The 18,637-nt window shown below is 34.9% G+C and overlaps 1 protein-coding gene across 3 annotated transcripts in view; it reads left to right on the plus strand.

Annotated features, from left to right (window-relative positions):
* Window positions 1-18,637, plus strand: part of CNTLN (centlein) — a 197,690-nt gene that overhangs the window by 167,207 nt on the left and 11,846 nt on the right. For all 3 annotated transcript variants that reach the window (XM_061441239.1, XM_061441241.1, XM_061441240.1), the window contains 4 exons: window positions 1,170-1,267; window positions 2,998-3,124; window positions 4,704-4,841; window positions 5,202-5,387. In XM_061441239.1, the coding sequence (XP_061297223.1) occupies window positions 1,170-1,267; window positions 2,998-3,124; window positions 4,704-4,841; window positions 5,202-5,387 (549 nt within the window). The remainder of the gene's footprint in view (window positions 1-1,169; window positions 1,268-2,997; window positions 3,125-4,703; window positions 4,842-5,201; window positions 5,388-18,637) is intronic.

Below are 18,637 nucleotides of genomic sequence, written 5' to 3' on the forward strand. Positions count from 1 at the left end.
CTGCTAGCATGCATTATTTTAACAATTTTCTGGTTTACCTCGCATTTTAATAATAGTAAATAGACTAGACAAGTTATTAAGAACAATATTTTACATCTAACTATGCACATAAGAATATACACTCCCCTTGAGGTGCAAAGAGCTATGTACCATACTCCCATTAATGTTAATAGGTGTTACAAGTCTGCACTGAGCAGAGAAATTCTCCTGAAGTATCTTTGTTTACAGCATATCTGATCTGTTCACTTATTGTTTATTCATAATGAGTAAAAAGCTGTAGTGGCTGAACCTGCATGCATATATGCACACATATATGTGTGCGTATGCTTACACATATGTGTCTTTTGGCAACACCTTTGGGAGTTCTGAAATATCTATATGTGATGTTTTTGAGCTGCCATTTTCAGCAACAGCATTCAATGCATATGATCAGTTCAGATTGCTAAAATGGCTACTTAGTTAAATTTAGTATTTTTATTTCCATGGAGTGATTCAGTTGTTCCGTATTTAAATCTTATGTAGATTGTCTGTGTTTGCATGAAGGAATTGAGTGGTTTTTTTTCACTTCCTACTATATACAATGAAGAAAGGCCAACAGCTGTGTAATTCTCCTTTGCTGGGATTACATATGCCTGAAAGTTAGAATCATACCTTTTAGTTACTGATTTGTGTTAGTACAGCCAAATTTGTGCTGTTGAGTTTCAAGGCGCATAAAAATCTTGTGGGCTTTCTTGTATTCCTAAATGCACATCATGAAAAGGGATTATTGGAAATAATTGCTCTACAGATGTAGGCCCCTTGTGCTGTAGAACTATACCATTCAAAGACGTAGTTTATATGAAGATCCAATTTTATTTATCTTGTTTTCTGTTGCCTTTTCAGCTGACCGGAAAATGTGGTGCTGATAAGTGAACTGGGCTTGCAGGTGTACTGGGGAGCATCTATTAATCATACATTATTAGAACAATGGAAGAGTACTGATGTTGATTATATTTGCCAAGGAACGTATTTTTACTTAACTGTTGCTAGAAAGTAAGAATGCTGCTTTTGTACCAATTAATTTCTAAGAACATTCATAAAATACACAGCCCATTATTTCGATTTTACTGTTGACTGCTATAATATTCAGTCTGCTTTATTTATTTATATTTTAATACTTTTCAATGTAGAATTCGAATAATGAAATCACTAAGCAATCAACCACCATTAAGTCACTAAAAAACGAAGTCCAGGAAAAGGAAGAACGCATACAGGAACTACAAGCAAAGTAGGTTCACTCTTCTATCCATTGTGTTTGGTGCCACCCAGTGGCAGCTGTATAATTGTTAGAACATTAACCATTCCAGATAGAATTTTAAGAGACTGTTTTATTTTTCTTTTTGTTGCAGTCTTGCAGAATATTACGGGTTTTTTTTGCAAATTGAAGCAGTATATGCTAAAACTGCATTTTGTGTAAATTGATAAGTGATTATCTAGCCACAGTAGTGTCTGTATTGCAATAGGAATACCTTCAATCAAAACTCAGACTCTAGACCATTTTATCCTTGATGTAAGTCTAAATGAATTCTTCAGCACTGTTAAACACAGTCTTTCAAATACATTAATTCTTTGCCTAGGGGCTAAGAGGCGTGTCAAGGTTCAGATGCTTAAACAAGATTAAACATCCAGTCTTGAATTCATAAAAAGTTCAAAGGGCCAGTTGTGTTTGTTTCTATTTTAATTGATTAAGGTTTATTACTTATTTAGATATTCACATGTATTTTTGTGAAGTATGCAACTGAGACTTTTATTCTACCTACTTTACCTGATATAATGCTAATCTCTAATTTTAATTACAATTTTATTACTATATAAAAATAAGATGTTACTATAAAAACATAACCTATCTGTGAATTTCTTTTCTGCGCCAGAGTGTAACTCCTTTAATCATTCTTTCTTTTGTTGTTGTTTGTAGAAAGAATGCAGTTTACTTACCTGAAATTACTTCATATCAAAAACAGAGAACTATTGAAATTGTTAAATTGTCTGCATTTTGTATTTTCTGTTTTAAAGTGAAACTGAATTTTTCTACCAAAAGACTTACATTTAAAATAGAGTTACTGGTTACCATGCTTCCTTTATAAAATAGATACTGTTTTTTTCATAAACTGTAAGATACAATCACCAAAATAACATTAATAGTATAAATGTGAAATACATAGAAATTTTAAGATGCACTCTTTTTCTCTTTTTTTTTAATATGGTGTTAACATGATATCAAGAATGTTTTATTTCCGAACATATTATCATGCATTTTGCTTTCATTAAAAAAAAATATAAAGTCCAGAAGTCTGAACACATTTAAGTATTGCTTATGTTTCTGTTTGAAATACTAATTTGTATTATAACAATGGAGGCTTAGTATAACGGATAATTTTGTAATTGAACAGAGATTATTTTGAGTAAATAAGAGTTTCATTTTTTTGAGAAGTTTCTGAGAAATGCTGATGTTACTTCTAGGTTTTGCAGGTTTTAAGAATTATCTTATTATAGAGATGTAGATTTTTCATGTATTTCTCAGTTGAATGAAAGGAGACTGCCCCCTTTCACTTTTTTTTTTAATTAAATAATTATGAAACATCAGAGACATTTAATGAATTAAATTACTAAATTTTGTGTGTTCAACAGGCTTTTTGCCTTTTTTGAAAATACCCTAAAGAAGAATGATTATGATTTCAGATTAGACAAGTTAGTGCATATACCACAGCAAAAAACAAATCACAAATTAATTGGATATTTAGAAATAGGTCTGTTTAATAAGAGACTTGAAATTGGTTTTAATGGTAGAGAATAGAGTAAATTGCACAAAATGCACCAGCCTTTAATAAAAAAAAGATGTTTTAAAACTACAAGAATGATAATTCTTGTTCTGCATTTATACGTTTTAGTTGTTTGAAGTAGTTCCATATTAACAATGTTTTCTAACAGTGACATGCAGTGTAACTTTGTTCCTTCTAGGATTTCTCGATTGGAGAGGGACCTTATTATGAAAAGACATTTGATAGAAGACTTAAGGTCTCGCCTAAAAGCAAATCAAGAAAATGAGAAAACTTCTAATGAAACATTACAAAGTCTTGAGAGAAAGGTACTTCTTTATTGCCATTGATAGTTTTAGGAAAGGCAAAAACTGGTGGATTTGCAGAAGTTACTTCAACACACTGTACTAAATCAATATATTGCTTTAAGCAAACAACATACAGTTATGGGTGAAATTCCCTCTGCTATAATTTGTATAAAATCAGTATATGGTGATAGTTTAGATGCATTCAACATAATTGAATGTATCTTCTTAAGAGGTATAATTAAATATTAAAGTATTCAGAACAATGAGTTGCGAGGATATGCTATAAGGAGTTAGATTTAGTTTTATGCACTGTTAAGTTTGTGAGATATAGTAGACCTGAAACAAATGTGATTTTACATGACATGCGCTAATGAAGTCCATGCACCTCTCCTGCCTATAGTAGCTAAATGCTTTAATATGTTAATCTATTTTCTACTCCAATGTTATGAATGATTCTGAGTTCTTAGCATAATGTAATTGTCTGTTCTATAGCAAATTATTTTCTCCTGCAAAATTCTAGGATGATTTCAGTGAAGCTAGAAGAACTTGTATATATTTTGGCATATTTTTATGTTATCCAACCAACTTACTGCACTTTGGCCTTTAAAGCAAAAAGACTATGATATTTGTTTGAGAGGTTATGCAGCTTATGACCCCAAAATAGAGAGAAACAATTTACTAGTTCGCTTTTGGTTTCCTAGAATGTGGGTGCTTATTGTATATCACAAGCACCATCTTTGCTTGCAGTTATATAGCATTTTCAGTTCTAGAGAGAGCTTCTGTCTTACCCTCCATGGCAAAGATACAATGTTAGTAAGAAATCTGTAGCCAGAGAGCGAGAGCTTAAGTAGGCAAGGGAGATAAAGTAAGAAACAAGATAAATACCTGGGTTTGGTTTCAGACAAAAGATCTAGATTGGCATTACATACTTTGATGTATTTTTATGCTGTTCTTTGAGTATTTTATATGCTGCATTTCTCAGATTCCAGAGAATCAAATTCTATACATTAATTTGATTATTCCACATGGAAAATCAACTTGATAAATTTTGCGTTATCTTCGGCAGAAGATCAAAGAAATTCCCTGCTACTCAGTATTGCCAGGAAAAAAAAATGTGATTAATACTGTCAGAAGACCTGAATGATTTTCTAGGAGCATTGGTCTCTTTCATTTTACCCAAAATCAGTGTTTTCATTGTATGGCAAAATGATAATAATTAGCTAAAAGACTTTACAGACTATTAGCTTGCAAACAGTTACCATTTATTCAGCTGAGTTTTGACTAATGTTTTTACCTCTGATAGAAAAAATGACTGGAAGTTGTGGTTTGCTCCCTTTTGCAGGCACTGTGACAGCACAATTTTTATAAACAAACCACTCTACACATGAAGAGTTTTTCTTTACACTTAATATAAGTCAAAACTTTATATAACAGGATTGTATGCAATCTTTCTTTGTTAAAGACTAATTTCAGAAAAAGGTTGTTTAATCAAATTATTTATATAATATGTGCAGTATAGGTAAGCTTAGTTTTTATTTGATTTTCATTTTTGAGTTTTGTATCTTAATAGAAAATTGCTCTTGTCCATTCATTATTTCAGGCAAAGGCACTGGCTGAAGACTGTTTGAACAAAAAAATTTCCATTGACTCACTGAAACAAAAACTTAATGTAGCTACAAAAGAGAAGTCTCGATATGAGCAGATGTATCACAAGGCTAAAGATGAGTTGGAGAAAAAGGTATATTGGAGTTATGATAGCTCCACTTCAGAACTTCTTCATACCTCACTTTCAAATGGAAAGTTGCAAGGTCACCAGCTTAGACTATTTAAATACAGAAAGGGAAAAAAAAGCAGAATAATAGTAATGTGTTTTTCTGATTTAATTGTCACGTCACTGAAATTTAGAGACTGAAACATGGATGTGATGACTGAAAATGAAATATTTTTTTCTGTTGAAATTACATTTTATGTGTTGCAAATAGAATGTTCTGTGATGTTAACCACTGTGTGGGAGGCTGGTTTGTTCGTTCATTTTTTTGTGGCACATGGATATCAGCTTTTAATATATCACTGCCATTTCTCCGCAAATATATTTCAGGATCACAAGCTTACAAATCTAGAGAGCAAAATGACTGAGACTGAATGTGCCATGGCTGAACTTGAGACTGCTGCATCTCAACAACTACATAGCTTGGCTAAACAAAGCAGACAGGCTTTGGAAACTGTGCAGAAGCAGCTGCTGCTCACCAATGACAAAGTAGAACAGTTCATGACATTTGTGAAGGTTTGAGATTTGATTCTCTTTTAAGTGTTCACCTAAATAAAAGTATTCTTGAGTGAAAGCAAAATGTAAAAGATTAAATGAGGGTAATCTTTGGTGCATTCCCTGTTCTGAAGCAATTTTTGAAGTTCCTGCAACTCAGTTCTGAACTGATCTAAACAGGGAGAAGAGTCAATGGCTCTAGGTATCTTTCCCCTAGACTTCTGAAGATTTCCATAATTTTTATTGGTCATCATGGTGTATATGACTGCCAGTGTACTTGTTTTCAAGAAAAAAATACTTAGTTATGTAACAAATTACTCTGCCAAAAAAAAAATTCCTGACATATTTAAGAAAATAATTCATATCTGTTGATTAGTGCGAATTACCTCATTTTCCACATTCATGTGCTTTTTATTGCGGAAATATTAAATAAGGAAGCTTCTATGTTGCAAAATTGAAAGTAGTTTTAAGAGCAGTATGTAGAATATTATTTCCTTATTTTGGTTATAATCTGCTACAGTGCATCACACAAGAATACTGTGTCTGTGGTTTATACAGATTGCTTCATCATACTACTTCAGTATGTAGTTCTATAAAATGACTAGTCTGGTTTGTATCTTAATTTTGAAATATAAATATTCCTTATTTTTCTGAAATATGCATTAGTAACTAAGAATTGCAATGCCTATTCAGTATATATCTATCTTGAATTTAGTATATAAATATATAACCCTAGAATAGTTAGGGTTGGAAAGGACCTTCAGATCACCTAATTCCAACCCCCTTGCCATGTGCAGGGACGCCTCACGCTAAACCATCTCACCCAAGGCTTTGTCCAACCTGGCCTTGAAAGCTGCCAGGGATGGAGCACGTCTGAGTCTGAGCAAGTTGTTTGAGCAAGTCAGATGGCATCTGAAGTAAATAGTAGTGGTATTTTAATGCACTATAAAAAGAAAGCATATGTAGTTATCTCTTCATTAGTAACTTCCCAGTGTGGATTGAAATTTAGTAACTTAAGTACTTGTACATTTTACCTTCATTCTGTCATCATCAGATAACAAGTCACTATCTACATGGCAGTTTTCAGACCTGGCGTTGGCCTGAAATGCAAAATTCACATAAATAGAAGACTGAACAATGTTGAATGCTCTTTAAATCCTGAATTTAAAGAATTTATAAACTAAAATATCTAAAGTGAAAATGATGTTTGACTTTCATGAAAAAAAATGTGCCTGTTATTTAAAAAATTAATTATTTTGGCTTTTAAGGTTGTGATTAAAATACAGGCTATCTTCTGCTTGCCTTGGTTTGTAACCCTTGGGAAAGTGGTGCAAAACCAAACATTATGCTCTGTGATTTTGAAGTATCTTGCCTATTATTGAACAAACTTATATTTTCATAGGGGAAAATGTGCTTTTTTTCTCAAACAGACTGTTTTCTCTGAGAGTTAAAAGATGAGTGTTCTTTTCACAGCTGCATGCTTATTTTTGGCAAAGTATGGGAAAGCCTGTATTAATGTATTATTTTTTTTTTAATGAAATACTGCTATGTTATTGACAGAGAGGTGCAACTCAGTCTCCATTCAGACTGCTATTAATTTTGGAATGACTTTATTGAATAAACTACAGTAGCTATTATAGGCAAAAGAGATAGACAAGTGTCTTCTTGTCGATACTTTACGTACTCCAAAATGAAAAATTTTGTCAAAAACTAGAAAATGAGAAAGTAAAAGATCTTCTATTCTCAAAAGCAGTTTAATGAGGAAAATTGCCTATTAGCAGCTATTATGATAGTTCATTCATCATTGAATAAGACAGCTGCCTGTCTAGTTACCATATTGATCTACTGTATGTGAAAAGTATGTTAATATGTAGTTTCTCTATAAATAATAACATTTGGCTAATAAGGCTAAATATGTAGTTTCTTGCCTGGATAAAAGAATATGCATGCATATTTGAAGTAGCATTTTTGCTGACTACTGTTCCTCTGCAGAATGATCTTTTGAAAATAAGATCCGTAAGTTCCTCAGTAGACTGCTTCATTTAGTTAGGTAGTAAATATTTATGGGGAAAAAATGGAGTTCTCTCAAATCAGATTTTATTCACAGTATAACGCTGTAAAAAACATAGCTGAAAATCCTCTGTGTTTCTGTGGAATTTTGTAGTATATTGAGTAAATCCTGTTAAAAATACCTCTTACGTATCTGTTGCTATAACCCACATAGGAAGGTTGAGGTGGCACGGTAAGTGGTAGTACTCCTTCCTGCACCAACTTGTCCTTTGAAGTCTGCTCTATCTCATTCTTCTCTCTCCTTCCAGGTAGATGTTAATTTTCCCTGATCTTGGTCTTCACTCAAGTTTCAGTAACTCAACTAAATAAGTTTTTCTGTATAGAGATCAATTTTAAACCATCTGTTGCTTAACGTATTTAATATATTTGTAAGATGCTCTTGTCTTTGCTTGCTATTCTGACCACCTCACAAGCCTTACTTGTTTTTCTGAGTGCAGGTGTAATCAGTTGAGTGCAGTTACTTTTCTAGCTGTTCCATGTCTCTTGTGACATTATATAGTTCTTTTTTTAACACACAACAATTAAATCATTTCCATGTTGCTAATTAATAGTTACAGCTAATTATAGGACAACAGAGAAACTTCAAAGAAGAGACTGTGGCTCTTTCTGTTTATAGCAGACACTGTTACTCACCTTTAGAGTTATTGATAACTGAGAACCACAGGATCTTGAATCCATTTGGATCAATATACGAAGTTGCAAAACCTGGGGGAGAAACCTCTGATACAGAACACTGGATCAAATTAGAGGATATGACTGGTGATTTACTGCTTAACCACATATTTGTAATGTACAATAAAGCATTTCATTGCTATGGAGAGCTCAGTTTGGGACAACTACCCAACTAACTAAAATTGTTTCTACCAATGGTGGAAGAAATATTCACAGTCAAAAGTTGCTGTATCCAGTATAAGTCATTATTGGACTTGGATAGTGATATAGGGATCAGGTGTTACATCTCAAATGAAACTAAGGCTGTAAGTATAATGTAAGCTAGGCCAAATAAAACATTTTTATTACAAAAGAATACGAAGTACCTGCAAGAGGGACCAGGTGGCTCTGAGCGTGTTTCAGAAGCCTTTTTTACAGTTACTTGTTTTTATCCCATCCAAATTCCAACAGCACCATAAATTCTCTTTGAACCATTCATCCAATTTCTATAGTGCACCACTGGTCAGTATTTTATATAACATGTACTGCATTATCAGATCCTCAGCCAGATCTTGCCAGTTATGTGCAGCACAGCAACCAGAGCATAATGTTTTTTGTTGTACAATTTGTAGTACCTGTGACAATACATACAGCCACTGCATAAACTTAAAAAACCACTATGAGACTACTTGACTGGATGTCTATTGAAAATAAGGTAGAACATAATAGTTTGCTATGAAACGGTCCAAAATCCTGCCTAATTCTGCGGGAATTCTGTTTTCCTGCATTACTGTATTTGGTGGGGTTTTAGTGGTTATTTGTAGGTCACCTAAACTTTGACCACATATTGCTGTTATGGATCCCTGTAAGCTCAGACCTCAGTAGTGTTGTCTGTCCCATTCAGCTTGTACATTAGCAAAACTACTTTTTATAAGTTAGTCTGTGGTGGTGACATCTGCACTAGCATGAAAATACTGGAAGTTTTCTGAACTTGAGGATGACATTTTGAAGTTTTGATAAGGCACCTATATTCAACTGCAGTTTCAATAAATAGGTGATGGCAGCTAGATGCTTCAAAGTCAGCTAAATGCATTTCTCACTTCCACAATGCCTTTGTAATTTGAGACTTACATGCCCTCCACAGAGGATACCCACTGAAACACAGTTCACATCTGGTCTGTTCTGGCATTGTTCTTGATAGGTCTCCAGTATAACCATCTGATAGAATTGACTGCCAAAATCAAGACCCATGGCAGTTTACTTGGCAAGCATAGTGGATCTGCCTAGGGATCTAACACTCTCTTAAGACATCTGCCCTTATTTCTGCTACTCAGAGCAGGGCTTAAGCTAGGTGCATTTCCCCCTTGCTCTGTTGTTTGACATACAGCTACGTGCAGCCACACATCAGAGGCCTTTTTTCACCTCTGCTTGGTCAAGTGAAATTCTGCCACCTATTTGTCATTCAGCCAGCTTACCTTAGATCCCAATGTATGTATGTCAGTCACTCTTACCTTTCTGCAGTTTATCTTGAAACCTCCCATCAACTGTGCCATGGCATATTTTCTCACTGCTATCTTGGGCTGTAGTTTAATATGCAGTTTAAGGTAAAAAAGTCACCTCTGAGTGACTGTCACTGCTCATTTTTGCCAATATGAAACTTCTTCCCTCCTCCATTTATGAAATGTTGTCATAAACATTGTATGGGTCAGTTGTGAGCTAGCTCATGAAAATGCATGTTAACCTTTTGAAAACCCAGAGCACCAGCTTTTGTGTACCACAGAGGGTCAGAATAAGGACATGTTTACATGGTTGCAGGCTAGAGGTGCTGGGACTGCCCTTTAGTGGCAGTGCTAATTGAAAATGTCACACCAAATTTCTTCCTGTTGCACAGAATAAGTCCAATTAACTCACCACTTTCATGTTAAAAAATTCATGTCATTCGGCAATTTCCTGTTATTTACCATTGTTGTCTTTTTCTCTTCAACTATTCTGTGTTGGGAAAGATAGAGCATTGCCAGGAAACATGTTCTTCTCAGAATGACCATATGCAGATCACATCCTATTTGCCCTGTATCTCAAAATAAATGAGGGGGGAAGGAGGGGGAGATGAGGCAGAGGGGAAGAGAGATAATTAGTAATTGGGTTGGGAGGCTCAAATATCTGGGAAATATTCTGTTGGTTTTTATCTGCTCCTTTCCAACAAGAACAACACAAATAAACTGTTACTGCCTGTACCTCCAGCTACAAAGTCAGGTTTTTGGACAGAAGTAAATCCTTGCAGGGACTTTCAGAATTGTCCAGTTACTGTGAGATGTAAGGAATATTCTTTATAGGTTGCTTCCATTAGTGAAAGTATTCTTAAGCCCTGAGGATTTAGTTTTCTTGGCAATACTACTGCTCCAACTTCTGCCTGGCTCAGGGTGTGCAGAACATGCTTTTTATAAGGGTACTCAGATCAGATGTGGAACGGTACTTGAATAATCATTCATCTAAGAATGCTAAGCATAATAAGTAATTGTAAAATTTTATAATTGGAAAAATTGTATTTAGGAAATTTACACAATTGTGTATGAACCAAGCTGATTTGGGAGTATTGATCAAACAAAGGTTTCTTCAGTGGGTTACTGGGACATTTTGCAAATGACAGCAGATAGTATCACTTATGTAGGTCAGCACTGTCAGTTTTGCTTTGAAAGTGGACACATATAATATGACTTCAAGTTGTCAGAAAATATTCCCAATTGGGAACACTTAAAAGCCAACAGATATTTCATTTATTACACTCCAAACTGCCAACTCTCTACCTAGAAAAGTGTATCCAGAGCGATTATTTCGTATTCTATTGAGTAGATGACAAGTCAGCCAATCTATGTTCAGTCAGAATCAACATAGTATTTATTTACAGGGATGTGTTCCAGTGTGATGAGAATCCATATTCCTATCTTCAGAATACACACCTTTAAGAGAAGGTGTTCTATACACAAAGCAAAATTTCCGTAACTGAAAGTCACCATTAAAAAAATCAAGCATTTATTGGTTCTTTTTTGCTGTGCATGCTGCTTTAGGAAAAGAGAAGAAACACAGCTTTTATTATGAAATACCAACCTTTCTTGGTTCTGAGAAGAAATTGGTGATAAATTAATATAATCTCCATCAGGATTACTCTGCATCTGGGATTTAGGCAAATTGAATCAAAGGCCTGAATAGTGACAGTGAATATCTATTAGACTGTAAACAGAATAATAGGCCCTGTGAATTTTAATGAATGAAGTGAATAGCTGAACTCCTATAGTATACAGAAGGCATATGGTTAGTGATGCATATAGCGTGACACAAACAACATATAATGTAGACGTCTTAATGGATAAAACCTTGATTGCAAAAATAAAGAATAAATAGATTTTAAAAACTTTTCCATACCCTTCTTTTTCTTTTTTTTTTTTTTTTTTTTAGGCTTAGAAGGGTAGCACTTCACTTTGGGATGGGACTGTGATAGGTAAAGACGATAGCAGGTATACCTTAAAATATGATGATTTGTTATATCCCACTCCGTATTAAGAGTTCAGTGGAAGTGATTTAAACGGTTCAAACTATGTAACTAAATTGCAAGGTGTGTCATGTTCCTGTAGCTGTGCATATATGTCTCATGCAAAGTGTAGATGCATGTCTGAGACAGGTGATTTTGTTATTAGTCCTTCTCTCATTGTTCTGACAGTGACTGGGAACTATAGATGACATAGTAGACTGTAATAGTAGCTACTGTGTGAACAAATCCAACAAACTTGAGCTAACAGGAAGCTATTTTCACCAGCTTGCAAATAACTTCCTTTTCTGCTTCAGGGAAAAAAAAATAAATCAAGTTTTTCAGAGAATGAGACTGCAGCAGGCTCAGCTGGGAGCTACTTGGAGACTGCAGTGCAGTGTATAGATCCACCTGTGATTCCTTTAAATGGCTTGGGGACACTGCTTTCTAAAGCTGACACTCAGCCCTATGCATAATGTGGAGAGAGTCAGCAGGATGCTTTCTTTAAAAATGATTACCAGTTTAGGGTCTATAAGATGGAAACGGTGTTGACTGGAAAAAGGGATAACTGGAAGACTTGGGGGATGGATACTTTACTACAAAGTATATCATGAAGGTTCAGGGTGTGAAGTGATTGGAGAACTTTTTGGCAAAATCACAGCAAAAGTAGCAAAACTTGTAAAAGATTATAAGGGTCTCCTTTAATGATTTATTTAAGAGTTCATGTAGAAGTAATTCTTTGATGTATGTTGATCAGATTATTAGGAAAGCAATCTGAACCAGGAACAACAAAACCCACCCATATGCAGAGCCTTATGAAGTCTCCACAGTAATTTTAAAAAGGTGGGAGTTGAGGGGATTCCCCAGTGTAAGTGCTGAAAGAGCTACTGAGAGGTGGGAAGAGCTCTGGGAGAGTGGAATCTTAAAAAACAACAACAGTATTTTATGAAAGCACAGTTGATAATAGTTATGTGTATTTTTAAAGATTATAAACAATGCCAGAGCTGACCTCTTAAAATAGGTTTTAAGGACGTTTGTTTCAGCAATGCAGTAGTCTCACACATGGCATCTGCTTTATCATTTTTATACCTTTCATGCTTTGTGCGTGCTTCTGCAGAAAGATAGCATAAGCTCAGACACTGAACTGAGTAACAGGAAATCTTGTTGCTCTTCACATCATGGTCACTGACCTGCTGTGTGACCTTTGGAGTATTGCTTCACCTCAGTGTTTCTTGGTCTGCCTTGAACATTCTTTTTTTGGGGATGTCCAGTGTAACTGGACATCGCAACTGCTGACTTTGTCTGCCCTAACTGCTCAGATAATAAACTTTATGAGAACCCAGGCATCTCTTACTGTATGTGTGTGAAGCTCTAATGTCTGTCAGTGCTTGGTTTTTTTTTTTCTTTTTTCTCTGTATAAATAACTGTAATATATGGTATTTTAAAGTAATGATACTGGGTTTGCTAGCACCTGTGTAAATCAGAGGTAATTCTGTTGAAACCAAAGAATTTACAGCAGGGGAAAAAAAATATGTAAATGAGGTAGGACTTAAATGCTGAAGTAAATAGGGCTTTAAATTATTATCATTGCCTATTTCACATAAATATAATTTTAGAAACCAATATATTTTGACAGAAATACTCTGCCTGTCATGCCACACTGATTATACATATTTCAACTTATTCTCTGCTATAAAGAAAACTATTCTTTTTTCCCTGTTGTAGGTCACAAAACATGGTACTGTGCTGAAAATTTAGGAACAGTACAATGAAAACTTGGCATATTTGTTGATACTTAAAAAAGAAGCATCAGTCTGAAAACAGGTTGGTCTACAACTAAAGTTTCTGACAGTATTAAACTTAATGTAAAGGAGAGATTAGATCACTGTAAAGCTTTATTATTTATGGCCAAATGTCCCTCGTATCAGTAAATATATGCTGTATGTTCTATAAATGAGGTGTCCAGATGACACAGTAAGTGTGGCTTCATTTTATTTAAACTCATGTTAAACACATGAGTGCTGTGAAAAGAAGCAGATTTTTAAAAAAATATTTCAGGCATAAATGAAACTGCTATAGCTAAACAGTTACCAAGAGAGGATTATAAAAGAGATAGTGTAAAAGCTGACTAGTAAACACCCCTCCCCTCCCCCCAATTTTGCATCACAAAGGATATTTTAATACACTCTTAAGTACGTGTTGTGTACTTATCTACAGAAATATAAACTACATTGTCATTGGCCAGAATAAGTCAACTGCTGCATCTTTGTTTAAATATGGTTGGTTTTGAAAACAGTCTAAAACTTTCTCTAGTGTTCTAAGAGCAGGGAAGGAGGAATAACACAATTTAAGCTACCATAGTTGAACCAACTCAAATCTTACCTGTGATAGGAATCAGATTATAAAATTAGATGCAGTTTCTCATTTCTGTCATTGTACCTTAATATGCCTCTGCCTTATTGCATTTTAATTGGGTTTGGGGTCTGCAGTTCTAAATGCCAGGAAGCTGAGGTTTGTGTTCAAATACTGAAATCCTGAGGCCACTTTTATACTCTGTGACTCAAGTAGTCAAGTCAGTAAGCATGGAAATACTTAAAAGACATATATATGTGGCACTTAGGAGCATGGTTTAATGGTGGACTAGACAATACTAGGGTAACAGTTGGACTTGATGATCTTTAGAGTGTTTTTTAATTTAAATGATTCTGTTATTCTCACTGTGTGACATTGGCAAAAATAATGGTATTGTCACTTTTTTTTAATATTTGCAAGTAGCATTCTCAGTTGGTACTGAATACTGAAATTGGCAGAGGAAGATAAGACTGGTCTATATCACCAGAGCTTTACACTCTTCTTTCAGGGCATCTGCTGGAGTCTGTGAAATAAGACGTGATCTCTAGGGACTGTAAGAATTGAGTTAACCTCCTGAGGCTAACTCATTCCCATGGGTCAAAATGCTACATGTTACAGCCCTTGGCCAGACAAATCTATTGCAGTAGTCTGTCTTGTCTTTATTTCTTGTCTACACTCTTGTCCCGTTTCTGGTAGAAAAAAAAGTTATGGCTAGGAGGTGCGTATTTTCAAGTGAAGGAGCTAGCTGAGGTAACTTAAATAGCATATAAACGTATATATTAAATTAAATTGCTATAGAATTGTTTTCCTTTTCTCTGACATGCAGCAATCAGGCTGTGAGCTCAGTTTAAACCTTATTACTGAAAGTATTTTAAAAGTCATTTTTAGGGAAACAGTAAGGACCAAATAACTCTACTTTCATTGAAGAAACTTGAATGCTTGTTTCAGCTGCTGAAACAGAGCATGAAATCATCTCTGTGTGATATTGTCCATTCATTCTGGTTTGTCTTGTTGATCTTGAGTTGAGGTGGTAATGTTTTCTCAACCTTTTATAGCACTAGGTTCTGCTGTAACCCTAGGCCAGCAATAATTGCTCTACAACAAAAGCAGAGAAGTTCTTTAAACTCAGCATTCAGTTCTGTGAAATTCAGATCTTGTTTCCCACAGACAGCTGCAAGATCTTCACAATAATTTTGCTTCTTTAGGAAACTAACTTGTTTCAGAAAAGATTTTCCATTTCATTTTTGGTGTAATGCTCTGGGTCACATCCTTACAGCATCCCAATCTACAAAACAAGTGAGTTTCTAAGGACATATTACTCGTAGCTTAAGACACTTTCATACTGAACTACACACAAAATATTGCATGTAGAATTATTCTGAATATTATACTGTTCTATATCTGTCATTGGTTGACCCTAGCCAGCAGCTAAACACCACATAGTTGCTTGCTCACTGCCTGCTCCCAGCGAGACTGGGCAGAGAATAGGAAGAGCAAAAGTGAGGAAATTCATATTATTAAGTGAAAAGAAAGAGGGGAAAAAATACAAGGGAAGTAGGCCAATGTCCAGCCAGTCACTGAGTCCCGTCCCCCCCCTCAGTTTTTATTGTTGAGCAAGATGCTGTATGAAATGTCTCTTTCGTCAGTTCAGGTCATCTGTCCCAGGTTTGTCCCCTCTGTACTTCTTGTGCACCCCAGCCTACTAGCTGAGGGGACAGGGTGGGAAACAGAAAAGGCCTTGGTGCCACACAAACTCTGCTCAGCCATAGTTGGTTAGTTAATAGTTCAGTTACCAGCACTGGTTTAGTCACAAGCCTAAAACACTGCACCATAGGAGTTGCTAGACTACAATTAGCTCCATCCCAGCCAGACCCGCCACAACCTTATTACTATTGCACAAGCACAGTAAAGCTTGACATTTTCCATAACTAATGTGAGCCATGGCTTTTGGCATGACATCTGCAACATTGCAAGACTGAAATCTAGCTGTACATAGCTAGACTGCTCGCATCAAACATTGGTTTGTCTTGGGGTCATTAAGTTTTGGTTTTTCTTGGAGTCATTAAGTTTTATTATACTACAAACAATAACAGTAAAGTGTGTAAATTAACATGGTAATTATGAGAAGAATTTTAGGCATTGGCTTGATCATAATGCATTACTTGGTGCCAGTGATCAGTTTGTGTCAATACCAGGATCAACTAGTGTCACAGCGTTTGAGGAAGTAAAGACCTTATTAATAGTGTATTGTCAGGGTCTGCCTATCACCACAGCTTTTTTGAGTGTTTAATTAAATATGATCTTTTAAATAAAAGAAGACCTTTGTCTTTATACATCTCAAACTGGCAAAAGATATAGTTCTAAAAAGTGATTGTGTGCTGAGACCAAAACTGAAAATTATTACCTAAAGCAAATATGTTGGGTTATGAATTAATTTGCATTTTTGCAAGAGCTGAGGACAAAAATGAATAAATTATGCATTAATATGTTGGGTTGTGGAAAAAAAAAGTTAAAAGGCTTATAATGGAGTTATTTAGCACTTATGCAATCTCTGTAGATGTAATATATCCTATATGACCATGTGTAGTTGGTAGATGATGCAGCGATTGTTACTAATTAAAAAAAGCTGGGTACTTTCAGCTCCTATTATTAGAATTTTAAGCTTTTTTTTTTCTTCTTCTGGTCAGAGCAGTAGCAATTGCACTGGCCTGACAGGATGTGTTGTAGATTTGCTTCAGGAATTAATGAGGGATTCCTATTTTAGTTGGCTGGTAGCAGCTAAGTGTGTCCCACAGGAATAATTCTGAGGGTAACATCAAAGTTAGTAAAGTGGCTTTACTAACAGAATATCCCCTAGATTTGACACCAAAGAAAAACAAAAGATCAAATCCTAGTATTACTAGTACTAATAAAGGCATTGTTATCATACATCAATATCATACTGAAGTCATATTCTGCATTGATTTCATTGCAGGCAGTTTGTATCCCTAAGTATATGTATATAAGTTTAAAAACAAGTGATTCTGAAATACATAGTGGAAAGTGGTTTAGTGTAAAATCCTACACTTAAGTCCAGAATGTATTGGATCAATTTCTTAATGAAAGAACGATATAATCCTGGCTTTAGTATACTCACCAGCAAAACCTTTGCTGATTAACTCTTAGGATTATGTTATTTTCCGTGTGGAAATGGTTCTGTCTAACTTAGTTAAAGACCTTGCGGCTTTGACTTTAAATATATCTGTAGAGAAGGATGAGCTGATATGTAAATTAAATCATTAATAAGTAAAAAATGTAGCACATAAATGCATTCGTATATGACACATGATGACATAACAACAGGAAAAAACAACTTAAAATTGTGAGGAGGCTATAATTTTTAAATCACTTATCCAGTGAAAAAGGTATCTAAAAAAATTATTACAACTTAATAATGTGAAGAAGACCACTTCAAAAATAGCTGGTCTGCAAGTCCAATTTGAAAGTTCATATACATATGGTGTTTATTTTATGTATGCTTGAGTGTATTCAAACTCGTCAGGGAAAAAATGAATTGAGGTGCAAGTTCTTTATATGTGTGATACATGTGATCTACTATGATTATATATAGTGTGTAGGCTTGCATATCAAAATCTGCTAGTTATTTTCTCCTTCCTTGATTTTTATTAAACTTCCTTTTAATTTTGCTTGGTTTTTTTCATGTTTTTGTTTGTTTGTTTGTTTGTTTTGTGTTTTTTTTTTTATTGCTGCTATAGATTCTTCAGGGTCTTTCTGGTACCTTCTTTTCTGGAACTCTGAACTAAAAGACAAGCCTAAAATACTGCAGTGGAGTTGCAGTTTCTAGGTTCCACTGTTGCTATTGCTATCAGCCTGCTTACTTCTCATGTATTTTTTTTTTTTGGCGTTTGGATGCACCAACAAAATTTATCTAATAATATAATAAGATGATTTTCTGGCAATGTTTGTATGTTGTCCAAGACATTCAAGTGAACATCTAACTTTGTTTATTATAGTGCTTTTTGTTTGTCTCTGCTGAGCTATTTATCATTATTTGTTGTCTTTCTATACAGCTTTGCAGTTAATATCCTTGATATTTTACTCCTTTAGTTTACGTTTCCTCTTTGTGCCAGAATACAAATGTGCATCTTTTAGCCTAATCACCTATGGCTGGGTTAGATCTCCTTACTTTTGAAATTTGGGAAGCTTGTGCAATTTGATAGAAAAAGTACAGCTTAACTTATTTTTACATTGTCAAACATGTCGTATAGGTGTTGCAGGGGCTGATTTACTATCGGAATGTTTCAGATGCTTCTAAAAGCATGGTTTATTTTCTTTTTCATAGGTGTGATTTTCTGCTGGGGCTCTCTCCTCAGTCTATTTCCTTCTGTGAGCTTGGTCCAAGTTGCCCTAGCTCCCTGCCTATAACATTTCAAGTTTCTTCATTCCTCTCAGCTCTGTACTTGCAGACAGGTCTATGCGCAGGATACTTTGTTGAAAATACTGTGGGTGGAGGTAGCCACACTTGAATCACAAACTGGGACAAATTTCGCTGTACCTTCTGTATTTGTGGTAGGATAATTTTCATTTTAATAATTACATTTTAGCTGAATACCAAGAAATGGTACGCTGGGATGTGGCAGAAAAATAACCAAATCTGGAACTGGATGAATCTGTT

Source organism: Pezoporus flaviventris, unplaced genomic scaffold (genome assembly GCF_033815535.1).
Source record: "Pezoporus flaviventris isolate CSIRO_AGI_PZ_B2104156 unplaced genomic scaffold, CSIRO_AGI_Pfla_v1 ptg000212l, whole genome shotgun sequence".
NCBI classification, from domain to species: domain Eukaryota; kingdom Metazoa; phylum Chordata; class Aves; order Psittaciformes; family Psittacidae; genus Pezoporus; species Pezoporus flaviventris.